Genomic DNA, 13,675 nt, shown 5'->3' with positions numbered 1-13,675 from the left:
CAGAACAAAGACAAGACAGGTATGGGTTCCTTCTAGTGTACTACATATTATTTCCTGTCTAACCACACTACAGATGAATCCAGGAGGAACAGAGAAGGAAAAGATTTATCCTACTCTTAAATGGAAGCATGCTTGAATTAAGGATAAGAAAAGTCATTTATGCTGTGTATTTCAGAGAGGGGATTGAAATTAAATTCTGGGTCAATTAAAAAAAATATTTCTGACTGTTTTCCATGTCACAGAGACTCTATCATACCACGTAACTCAATACAAGAAAACAAAATTAGCTTTACCTTAACAGATTTTAAGTAGCTACAGAGGTTTTGGTTTGACTTTTAACGATAATTTTGTTATATTGCTTTATTGCTGTTCTGTGTAAGAGACAGAATTTTGAAAAGATTAATACTAGAAAATAAAGAATGCTATTACTAGAACATCTGACTCCCACTTATTTTACATTCACCACTCTCTTTTTCAGAAATAAAATAAATTCAAACATTGAGAACAAGAGAAGCAAGGCAAGTTTCAGGAGCAGCAGAGACAGTAGAAGTTCAGAGATTTCAGAAAAGCAGTGAAACCTCACACTCACCTGGCTGCCTTCTTTCTGCCAAAAAACAGCTGGCTGTGGGTTTCCTTTAGTTTCACAGGGAAATGTCACTGTTCGACCTTGAGCAACAATCTGATCTCTTGGCCGAACCACAAACTGGGGGGGAGCTATAATTGAAAAGAAAAGAAAGTGTGTAAATATCAACCACCGACAAAGAAAAATACATCAAGGAGAAAATACGGTACTATGTTGCTTGTTCAGTGCCAGGGAGAGACTACAGTTTATTATTTACTTTTACACATTTCTCAAAACACAGAAAAGAAAGACATTATATTCAATCAAATGTGAGGAAAGAAGCAAAATTTTTAGCAGACATATTTTAAATGTTGTACATTGTAATCCTTTGGCCTATATATCCTTGCATAGAAAGTTAGATTTTTTAATGATTTTAACACTTTTAAGGAAAAACATGGATCCTCAAGCTGGTTCTGCTTTTTAAATAAATAAAGATAAAAAAAGAATCACTCTCTTACTCAGCCATCTCCTTCCTCTAAAGTCAATTTATTGACAAGCATTGGCTGTTTTTATAGTAACTGCAAGAATTATATAAGGCACAGGGATACCAGAAGGTATAAAATATGACCCCTATTCTTAAAGTGCTTTCATCTAGAATTCAAGAGTTGAAAGATTAAAGACATTGAATAATTGAAGAGATGGGAATTACATACAAGGGTAATAAGCAATATAAATAAATGTACTGAATGGTTGACTCAATCTAATTAATTTCATTTAGATAGATAAAGATTAGTCCGGTAATTACTATGTTCCCCTACTGGGCACTAAAGATACAGAGATGAGAAGCTTTTATCCTGAAGCCATCAGGGAGCTTATAGTCTAATGGAAAGGAAAAACACAATGACAATGACGAAAACCAAAACAAAATTAAATCAACACTTACCTAAGACTGTGGGAAGTGCAATGATAGAGGTGATCTCAGAGCACAGCGGAGGAGAATTTAAGTTATTGTATATATAATAAATATAATAAATAAGAGGAGAAAGAAATCCCTTGGTGTTGTAAAACCTACAGAAGGCTCTGTGTAGAAAATGGGCATTATGGCAGCTTTGAGGTAAATGGAAAAATGAACACATGCCAAACAAGGAGATTATGGAGCAAAGTGTAAGAAGCAAGAACAAACTTAGGATATACAGTGTGTAATTTGGCAGGATGGAGGGTCCAAGTTATGTAAACACTTTTGGCTACAAAGGAGGGTTTAAGAAGTCAAACTGAGGATTTTATTCTGATTTTTTCTAAGCTGAAAAGTGACAGATGCAAAAGATAATTTTTGGCGGCTTTAACCCTCTAATGAATGTAGCGTGGATTGGAGAGGAAGGCACTTAGTCTGTAAAACAAGGAGTCTAACTGGGAGGCTATTAAAATGGTACAGGTGAAGCTAATGAGACCAAGACATAAGTAACTCCAAGAGAAAATAAAAGAAAGGGATGGGGGTAAAAATCCTAAGAAAGTTCAGATTTAAATGGTGGTCTAATGATCTTGAGAGAGTAAAGGGAAAGACAGTAAGGCAGTATAACTGGAGGTTTTCACAAGGGCATCTCCCCAGCAAAACCCATTTTTGTTGAACAGAAAACACCGTGCTTATTCCACGACTTTTGTAATAATCTATTTCCACTTAAACTAGCTGCTTAGGCTAGAAAACAGAGACAGAAAACACTTTAAAATCAACTCCAATTTTTAGAACCTAGTGGTACTTTAAAGCGCTCTAACCATAAGTGACGTCTGGTAAAAAGTGTCCCTTGAAATCATTTCAGTGCTTCAGGAGAAAAGAAGTGCAGCTCCAAGAAGAGGGTGAATGTAGAGCAGCCCCAAAGGTGCAACCAATACTTCCTCAGCCTTACAAGAATGTGAGCATGGAAAAAGCAGCAGCATTTTTCCAAACAATTCACTGGGATTTGTATTGATTTATTTTTTGGTGTTCTATTATACTGCCTCCTAGTTCAACACATCTAACACACACCCCAGGGACAGATGGGATAAATCTACTAAGAGAAATTTTCTTCTATAACTATAGATAACAGAAGACTCATTCTAACAGTATGGAAAACGCAGATTTATGAATCTAGTTGAACAGAGCATGGTATGTGTTGCCGTGTATTTTCAGGAGATTAGTTGCTTCTTACAATCTTCTTGTTATTTCTACACAATTCTCCTGAATCAGCAGATACATTGATTTTTTTTCCATGGTTTCTAATAGAAATGATAGTTTAAATCAATGTTACAAAATTACCTTACAGAAAACTCTTAAAACACTGCATTGACCATTTTTTTAGTAGAAATGTGAAGCCACCAGGTATTTGTACCAAAAAAACATTTAAGGTTTGTTTCTGTCATCTGCAATATTGTAGAAAATATTTGTTATGAAAAGTTGAGTATATAGTTATCTCTTTGTAATTCTATAAAGAAAAATAAGAGTGTCAACATGGACATTTGCTAAGTGAGAAGTATTGAATAATTTAGCATGTATCTAAAATAATTGAAAATTCAAAACTCAGTTGAGTCAAAATCAGTCATTTAAAAGACTTGAATAAAAATCACCTATTTAGCTTATTAGTTAATTTGTACTGCTTTGGGCCAGAAAGAATTTAATTATCTCACAAAAGTAGTTAGTAAAACCTTAGAGTCTTAGATACTCTATACAGTCCTTCTTTACAAATTTTTAAAATATATTAACTGAGAATAAACATGATTGAAATCATCAAATGAAATCAATGAAATATAAACATATATTTATGTGTTTTATAGTTTCAAGTATATTATTCTTCATCTATCCAGTGAAATTACCAATCTCTATCAGTAAAATCACCAGGTGTACTTTAGAAGTACAGACTTCTATGAATTTAATTTTCAAATTTTGAAATTTTTTTTTTGTGGATGAATGATTTAGCAAAATTCTTTTGGCAGCTAGATACTACAATTTTAACACAGCTGCTAAAATATAGTCCTCAAAATAAGGACTGACAAATGACTACATTTATGAATGCACTTTTCTGAAAAGACATAATTCATCCATTTAGTCACACAAAATGTATTGATTGACTAAAAATGATGATACATTCTGGTTGGTACAGGAGATGGGAAGCCAAATAAAATTGTTCTTGCTCTGTGGCAGAGACTTACAAGTAAATACATAAACAAATACACAAAAATGGCAAAACGTGATTTTTTCAGTGAAAACAGAAAAAAATGCAGAGGGCACCAGGGGAGAAAGAGTGGAACAGAACCAATCAGGCCATGTTGTGAGAAAAAAAAAAAAAAAAAAAAAAAGAGAGAGAGAAAAAGTTGCTAGGGCATGGCCACATTAGAGCTGTACTTTGGAGGACAAGTAAGAGTTGACTAGGTGAAGAGTGGTAAGGTCACTTGGGACAAAGAGAAGCAGCATATAAGGCAGAGACACATTAAACGGGATGTTTAGGGGCTTGTAAAGGATTCTGAGAATAAAAGAAATCCAGGTCTCAGAGGTGATATAGATAGGACCAGATGATTCCTGCTAAACGGGTGTAACATTTCGTCCTGAAAATCGTAAAGATCTGTTCAAAGACATTTTTGTAAGAAAGATAGAATCAGATTTCTATTTGGAAGGTGCTTTCGAAGCGATGTAGATGAGGATCAGAGAAAGAGCGAAGACAAAGCGCTGGGAAATCTTCACAAGTCGGGGCAGAAAATCCAGTTGAGAATTTCTATTTATAGTAGCACCAAAGATACCATTTCATCAGGGCTTCTAAAGGACAAAGAAATTCTGCAAAATCATGACATAATATTTACCACTGATAGTATAATCTAAAAAGGCCAGGAAATTATAATTTCTGGAACTTTTACCCAATACTGGATTATTTTAAAAACCACTAACAAAAAACTGTCAGCATCTGTTATTTATCCTACAAAATATATTTTAATGTGATGTTTATTTACATTGTACATTTACTCCAAGTCGTAATGTGTTGTATTTCAAATGCATCCAATAGACTATTGTCACCAGAACTTATGCCACATTGATCTTGCTGGAACTAAAATCATCTAATCATTTTTTAATTAAAAAAATGGAAAATATGGAAACATTTATCAAAGCAAAAAATTTGAAGAGTATTCAAGTCTGTGAAAATATACATCCTTTCCTATTATCACCTGAAGGTGGACCAAAGAAACAAATGGCATCAATTACTTTTACTTTTGTAGACTCTCTGCCTGCCCGAGATCTATATTGCAATCTTCTGTGAAGGGATATCAGCTGAAGGAATTTGTTTTGAGGTTTTAAATGAAAACGGCATCAATAATTTTTCTAATAACCCTCCACAGTTTCAGTGTCTCTGCCAGGTGGCAGTGAAAATGATCTGAAAAGACAGTATTTGGCTGATGGCACCAATGGGAGGGAGTAGACAGAGGTGGCATTTTATCAACACACCACAATAGCACAAAGGGTGCTATACATAAAATAGATTTTCTATAATGACTCCCATTAAGTATTAAAAAAAAAAAAAAAAACACTACTAGGTCCTCAGGATGACAATTGCAAACACACGTTTAAACCCAATGTGAATTAAAGAGATTGAGTTATAAACTCCAGAAGAATATGCCTGTTACAAAAATGGCAATTCTACTATATGTCTCTAAGAGAGAAGACTATAAAATATATATTTATATTGTGTCTAAAACCTGAAAGCATTGGAAAAATCTTTTGCAACTACGATGTAATATCCTACTTGCTTAATCTGTCAAGTGATTATACCTTATTGCTTCAGCTATAACTAGAAATGAGATGAAGCCAACAGAATGGCACAATTTAGTGTTTAATCAACACTTACGAGTTACAAAACAATAGCTCTGTAAGAAAAGTATGTTGTGTGATTTCCAGAGAAGCAGACCCCAAATATAAAAAGGTCAATTAAGATTAGAGGTCTGGGACAGTTCACTTGAAACTGTGTTTTGAGAATTTAAATACAATGCACAGTAAATTAGATTTGATTTCTGCTAAATTATGCTTTGATACTGCATTCAGCCCAAGCTAGCTTCAATCAAAGTCACGCTACATTTCTGTTATGCTAATGCGTGCCAGTGAGTGAGAGTGGGTGGTATGGAAATCAGATAGCTGAACATGAGTAGCAAGCACAGGCTGTGCATGAGGTGGGCTTTGAGATGAGGGGATGGGGGACTCTAAAGGTTAATCACATCATGTTCAGAGTGGTTTCAACAGGAAAATACGACTTCCTACGGCAGGCATTAGCACGGAGAGAGTCATGCAACAGCTAGGTCCGTTCATATGGGGCACAGGGTGAATACAGGCATGCTCAGCCACTCTTTTTCTTTGGATATAATTTTATGCCTGAATGAATAAACTTTTAATTCTATAATAGCCATTTTGAATTTTTTGACAAACTCAAGTACGATTGTTTTTGCTATTTCATATATTTGCTTGTTAAATACTAACATATTCTATAAGCATATTTAAGAAGCATTCTCCTCCATCATTTGCTTGAGTTAAAATTTCACTTAGTCACAACCCGTTTAATAGAATGGCAATAATTAACATTAATTGAGTGCTTATTATGTGCCAGAGTTTGTGTTAAACCTTCCACAGGCATTATCTCAATATTTGAAAAGCCTTATGTTTCAACTACTATCATAATGAAGTAAAACTCGTAAACTGAATCTCATGAAGGACATAAGTAACGCAGCTTTATTATTTTATTTTATTTTATTTTATTTTATTTTATTTTATTTTATTTTAAAGTTCCGCTGTGTGTGTGCAGGATGTGCAGGTTTGTTACACAGGTAAATGTGTGCCACGATGAACTGCTGCACCTATCAACCCCTCACCTAGGTGTTACCCGCAGCATGCATTCGCTATTTTTTCCCGATGCTCTCCCTCCCGCTGCGTGTCCCCACTGCCCCCGACTGGCCCCAGTGTGTATTGTTCCCCTCCCTGTGCCTGTGTGTTCACATTGTTCAGCTTCCACGTGTAAGTGAGAACATGCAAGAAACACAGCTTTCTGAAAGTTAAATTAGATTGGAGGACAGGTTTGATTTCTGGTTCATTCCAATGCCACAGTAGGAACTCTTAAACACTGAGATGCCAGATTAATTTGGTTCCCTTTGAACCAAGATTTGATTAACTAAAAATGTGTCATATCTAATACCAAGAAGAATGATAGAATTTTAATGCCATAATTTCCAATACGCTATAAAGATTTGAAAAATGACATTATGTTTTCCCTGAATAATTGTTTTTATCATCAGGGTAGCATAAAACCCATTGTCTTTCTCTTTCTATACTACCTAGATGTATAACCTTTCTTAAGTACACTTTCTTCAAGTCACTCTGTATTCATAAACCTATCGTGCTTTTCATTTCATCACAGTGAAAACCTACAATTCTTATCATAGCAATGCCTGCAAATTATTCTCCTCAGTGTAGCATTTTGGCTTCCATCAGCTAACCTAAGATTTTCCAATCCTGACACTCATTTGTCCTCAAACTAGCTCCAGCATTTCATCAGAGCAGTCTCTCCTTTCAATCACTGGCATTTGCTTGGTCTTGTGGTTAACCTACCCTGATGTCAATTATCCTTTGGTCCTCTTTGTCAACAATGATTAACCTGAACAATCTCTGACCTTGCGCTTGTCTTGTGTTCTTTCCAATTTAAGGTACTTGTTCTCGCTCGCATTGCCTTGTGTCTCTATTTCTCCCTAGCCTCTGTGTCAGACTTCCTTAGTTCAGTTTGAAGTTTTTACTGGTACGGGGTGCGGTCTACTATTTAGCATATAAATGGCGTACTTATTTCACCTAGAAAAGCCCAAAACAGTAAACACTAAATGAATGCCTGGGAATAGTACATTTTAAAAAGAATAGAATCCTTGATCTAAAGCAAATACTCAATATTTTTTCCATCTCATTCTACCTAAGGAATAATATACCTATATTATCATACCTATTGCATTATATGTATACACATACCCGCCAGTGACAGTGACTTACTACTGCAGTAGTAAATATGGTGTTTGAAAAAATATATAGGTGATTTGAAACAAAAACTAATCGATTCTGATATATGTTGTTTCAAATATGTTACCTGAATACAAATCTAACCGATTCTGATATGCCCTTTTGTAGAGAGTGCTGCTACACCACGTTGGAAATGTATGACCCAAGACTATAAATGAGTAGTCAACATTCCAGAGGAACAAAAGCACTACAGACAAATAAAGGCATTGTGTAACACTGGGTTTCAAAGTTCCTGCAAAAGGCCGCGCCCGGTGGCTCACGCCTGTAATCCCAGCACTTTGGGAGGCCGAGGCGGGTGGACTGCCTGAGCTCAGGAGTTTGAGACCAGCCTGGGCAACATGGCGAAACCCCGTCTCTACTAAAATACAAAAGAAATTAGCTGGGCATGGCAGGGTGCGCCTGTAATCCCAACTACTCAGGAGGCTGAGGCAGGAGAATTGCTTGACCCCGGGAGGCGCAGCTTGCAGTGAGCCGAGACTATCGCGCCACTGCACTCCAGCCTGGGCGACAGAGCAAGTCTCCGTCTCTAAAAAGAAGAAGAAAAAAAAGTTTCTGCAAAAATTAGTTCATAGGCTTGCCTCCACCAACAAGAAACAGATAGTGAGAAATCGTTTCTTTACAATGCAATATAGACCAGTAATAAGAGATAAATGTTTACTCAACTCAGGTTGGGTTCTAATTTATACATGATTGCTTCTTCAACTTATTTAACTTCATTTAATTTTTACTATGTAATATTTCATTTGATTTCAAAAGATTTTCTGTTAATATTGGAAATGCACACACACTGCCATGGAAATGTTTGATTTGAAGCTTATTAACACATAATTCATCTCAGAGGAAGCAATGTATTTATAATAGAAAATATAAATTAGAAACATAGGATTGAAAATAATCACTTTTATAAAGACTATTTAATCACATTTTACTCATTTGTCACTATTTCCAAGAAATGTAAATGATTGGTCGGGCGCGGTGGCTCACGCCTGTAATCCCAGCACTTTGGGAGGCCGAGGCGGGCGGATCACGAGGTCAGGAGATCGAGACCATCCTGGCTAACACGGTGAAACCCCGTCTCTACTAAACATACAAAAAACGAGCCGGGCGAGGTGGCGGCGCCTGTGGTCCCAGCTCCTCGGGAGGCGGAGGCAGGAGAATGGCGGGAACCCGGGGGGCGGAGCTTGCAGGGAGCCAAGATGGCGCCGCTCACTCCAGCCTGGGCCGCAGAGCGAGACTCCGTCTCAAAAAAAAAAAAAAAAAAAAAAAAAAAAAAGAAAAGCAAAGGATCGAAGTGCTAAATTACCTATCTTTCTAATTAACTATTTTGTTTTCCATGGCAATAAATCCTTTAAATGAATGATACACATTCTTTGCCACCAGCTACTTACTTGTAGCTAACAATAAAAATCCTTATTCCACAGTAAAATACCAATGTCTATACCTGATATGGTTTCGCTGTGTCCACACCCAAATCTCATCTTGAATTGTACCTCCCACAATTCCCACATGTCTTGGGAGGGACCCCGTGGGAGGTAACTGAATCGTTGAACTGGGTCTTTACCCTGCTGTTCTTGTGATACTGAGTAAGTCTCACCAGATCTGATGGTTTTATAAAGGGGAGTTCCCCCACAAAGGGCTCTCTTGCTGCTGCCATTTAAGACGTGCCTTGCTTTTGCCACGATGATGAGGCCTCCCCAGCCATGTAGAGCTATGAGTGGATTAAACCTCTTTTCCTTATACATTACCCAGTCTTGAGTATGTCCTTATTAGCATCATGAGACCAGACTAATGCAATACCTTTTCTTTCAACAATAATCAAATATATGTATATGTGCTTCTTCAATGTCAACATGAAAAGGAAAAGCACTATTTAGTGCTCTCATAAATACACAAAAATAATAAAATACACAAAAATAAATAAAGAGAATAGAATGAGTACCATGAATCATATCTTTAGATTCTTCATCAATTTAGACTTCATAGTCTACTCTACACCCAGGAGAGGTCTCACATATGCATACAAATTATATTCATTCCTTGTATGAGTAAAACATGTTACCATTATGCAGCTATTACTCTTTACAGTTTGGAAACAGTCTTGGAATTTGTTGATTGTGAGATTCATTTTGGAGGGTTCATATAATTTCAGAACCTCCTCCCCCACAAAAATCCTCAATTATTCAAAATCTGATTACTTGAAAAGGCAGTAAAGTCAGCCAATAATTACATAGAATGACTACAAAATAACATAAGTGGCCTTCTGAATTGCCATGTGTTGCAACTGTAAAAACAATTCCAAGGAGGGCCAATAGCACTGAATTTATTTTGGTAAGTGTAATACACATGCACTCCCAGAATATGTATATGTTTTGTGAAAGTGGTTCAAACCATTTTCTTTCATTTAGAGTCACACATAATGTGCTCCTGCCTGAAATGGCACAATGTAAATATCAAAATGAAATATTGATTTTGAAATAATGAAATAATCATTCTAGAATGGAAAGAATTCTGAAAAGAGTTAACTCAGTTCAAAATGTCTTACATTTTTAGATCTCATAAGCAGCCACATAAAAACAGTGTTATAATGAATAGTACAAGCACATAGCCATTTTATACTTGGGTCAGTGCCTTAACACTTATATTTTTGTTTTTGAAGGCAAAACATTACTGGAACATACCACAGTAATAAATTTCTACAAAAATGAATTCAGATGTTACATGGCAATTCAATTCATAATACTATTCAATTATTTTTTAAATAACATTAGTGGTTTTATTTTGTGTCAGAGGGTACCAAGATCTCTGTCCTCTGGAAGTCACCTCCTACCAGAAGAGACATTCATGGAAACAATCAAGCGTGTTACAATGCATGTTACAATTGTGTTGTGACATGTTATAATACAATGAAGGTTGTAATACATACATACTAAGCAAAATAGTAACTTGACTCAGTTGGCCTTCTACAGATGGAGAAACCATAGAAAGAGAGAGAGAGAGGAAGAAAAAGAGGAAAGAGATGGAGGGAGAGAAGGAGAAGAAAAGGAGTGAGAAAAGAAGAAAAGGGGGGGGGAAGAGAGAGAGAAACAAATTTGATTTGTTCCTTTAGATTAGGGGGAGGGTGGGAGAATGTTTCTCCCGAGGGGAAAACACAGGCAGTATGTTAGAGACAGAAGTTTCTCAGACTGCCCCAAGGCACCACTCCCCTCGCCTGGCTTCTTTGGGCCTGTGGCAATCTAGAGGGGTGTGCTCCTTTAGTCAGCTTAGGTATCTGAAGGCTTCGGGCAGGGAATATAATTCGACTGTGAACTCGCTCATCGTTCGAGTTTGCCAGGCAGAAATTAAACTGAGGGATGGTGGGAGTGGAACCATGTATTTTTTCATCTAAATGGTCTTTACTGGGTTTAGCAAGTTCACTCTAATCCTATAATCATATTAAATATTTCTACATTGCAATCAACAGGAATAGTTGACTCACACTGTAAATAAGGTGGGCACATGTGCAGGTAATTTTAAACTTTACTATATTCAGATTATGAAAATAGATTTCCTTAATTATAGGTAGGTATAGGAAATCATGTAACTATGGAAATCATTAGGAGATTCACCATGCAAGTTTCATAGAACTTTTAAATATACATAGGTGTATATACATTATAGGCAATAAAAGTGCTATTAACTTAAAACTAATTCATTATTAGAGAAATTAACTCATTGCTTGTAAAGAAATGATCTCATTTTGACCAGCAGAAGACTAGTTTAAAGTGGTGAAAAACTTCTTTCAAGATCTTAAATTCCTAAATTGGGAAAACTTGACTTCTTACATCTGGGATAGAAGGGGTTGTAAGTGTGGGAGTAAAGAGAGGGCAACTATAGCTTAAAATGGCTCTTCAAGTAAATGGTGAGACAAGACATCCATTTTCACTCACTTAACCTGTCAACTTGCCAGAACTGTCATGTCAGCACTCCAGCTAAACCACGAGGGCTGATCACATCCCATTATCTCATTTTTTAGAAAAAGATTGCATGAAGATGCCAATCAGAAAAAAAAAAAAGAAAAACTTGAAACCAAGGAACAAATGTACTGATGCTGAAGGGATGCTTAGTTAACGGAATTTTAATATGCAACTGCAATGTTTCTTAATAACATTAATTACACGCTTAGTAAGTCACCATCCTAGCTCATTAGTGCCTTCTTTTTGTTGTATTTTATCTCCTACCAGCAGAATGGGGAATATGTGATTGGCCTGTTACCATTAATGTTGCTTAATCTTTTTATAGTACTATTTAAAGCTGCTTGCATAAACATTTTCTAGGCAAATATTACCTATGTATGCATTTGCGTGTATCAATTAACTGCACCAACATTTGTGTGCCCCCACCACACGTCAGTGTGATGCTAGACCTAGAGGCAGCAGAAAGATAAATATAACAATGTATTTACTGACAAAGAGCTGATCGTTTTGTCGGGGAAATGAAAATAATATCCTCAGTATATCCGGAAAGCAATACTTGCCATAAGTGAGATTTTAAAAGGTATTCAGATATATTTTAAATCAAAATGTAATATAGTTTGCTAGTTTATATATTTTTAATAAATCTAATTATGTACTATTCCCTTGAGCGACATTTAATATGTTTAAGTAGTGTAGCAATTCAAATACCATGCATATTTAGGTGTAGCACACATCATAAAATCTATTTTATAGTATATGTCTCATGACACCTCTGTCTACAAAGTGCAGGAACTTATGAAAATTCTGACTTTCTTTGAATACGTAATTCAAATGTTAATGTGATTTTTTTCTGGACACAGCCAGTGAAACCTCTTAATACTAATCTCATAATACTGTTTTGAGCCTGAGTATTTATATTATCCTCATATTTAATATTTATAGTACTTTAATTTTAAGTACTAATTAAAAATACTTCATATTTATTTTATTTTTATTTGAAGAGACTCCAAAAATGATGATTATTCAAACTTTTGGTGTTTAGTTTAAGATAATTGAGGAAAGGATCAGATTACTTCACTTTCCTGTATTGAGTACAACAAAAGACAGGAATAATAAGGAAAAACGACCAGAGCCCCCAAACCACAAATTATGAAGTGCCCCTGCCAAATACGGTAAAGTCTGAAGAAAACTGAGGAAGCACACTGGACACCAACCTAACTAGCCTTCATTCTTTATCAGTACCAGCTGCACAAAAATGATCTAACATCACTGTGAGAGCCCATCGCATGATCCTTTTATGGGAAAAATAACACTTAAAGTAGAGTGAGACATGGGAAATATGAGACATCACTGCAGAAAATAAGCTGAAATTCAGAAGGCAGAGGAAGAAGTACTAAAAGAAAGAAAAAACCTACTGTAGTTGGCAGAATTCTGAGGCCTCATGACCTCAGGCAGGCCCTTCCTGGAAATACTTTCATGATTCTATTAGTTTACAAAAAATATTTAGAGATACACTTAAGGTTACTAATCAGTTGACCTTAGAATGGGTTGATTCATCAGCTGGGCCTTACTTAATACTCTGGATCTTTAAATCAGGAAATTTTCTCTAGCTGATATCAGAAAGAGGCCTCAGAGAGCTACAAAGCAAAGCACATGAAGAACTCAGGGCACCCCCGCTGGCTGTGGAGACTGGCAGCAGCGATGTGCGAAAGCTGAAGAGCCGTCACTGAAAACAATGAGTCACCCTGTCTAACAGCCAAGAAAAGGAGAACTTCAGTCCTACAACCACGAAGGACCAGATTCTGACAAACACCACAAGGAACTTTGAAGTGGATTCTTCTGGAGAGTCTCCAGAGGACAACATAACCTGGCCAGTATCTTGATTTGGGTCTGTGAGACCGTGAGGAGAAAACCCTGTTGCGACTGCCTGCATTTTGGACCCATAGAATGACATGGTTTTAAACTCCTCGATGTGTGGTCATTTTTATGCAGCAATAGAAAACGGACACACCTGAAAACCATCTTTATTATGAAGCAGAGAGTATAAAGGAAGATGAGGAGAGAGTTCTATAGGAAAATGCACACAGCTCATAACTTAAA

General features: G+C 36.3%; 1 protein-coding gene across 1 annotated transcript in view; it reads right to left on the bottom strand.

The window, feature by feature from the left end:
* Positions 1-13,675, bottom strand: part of LOC108545127 (roundabout homolog 2-like) — a 176,818-nt gene that overhangs the window by 104,196 nt on the left and 58,947 nt on the right. Inside the window, 1 exon segment of the mRNA XM_017896612.1 lies at positions 590-714. Within this exon segment, the coding sequence (XP_017752101.1) occupies positions 590-714 (125 nt within the window).

Source organism: Rhinopithecus bieti, unplaced genomic scaffold (assembly GCF_001698545.2).
Source record: "Rhinopithecus bieti isolate Rb0 unplaced genomic scaffold, ASM169854v2 scaffold_27898, whole genome shotgun sequence".
NCBI classification, from domain to species: domain Eukaryota; kingdom Metazoa; phylum Chordata; class Mammalia; order Primates; family Cercopithecidae; genus Rhinopithecus; species Rhinopithecus bieti.
This window is presented reverse-complemented; position numbering and strand designations above follow the sequence as displayed.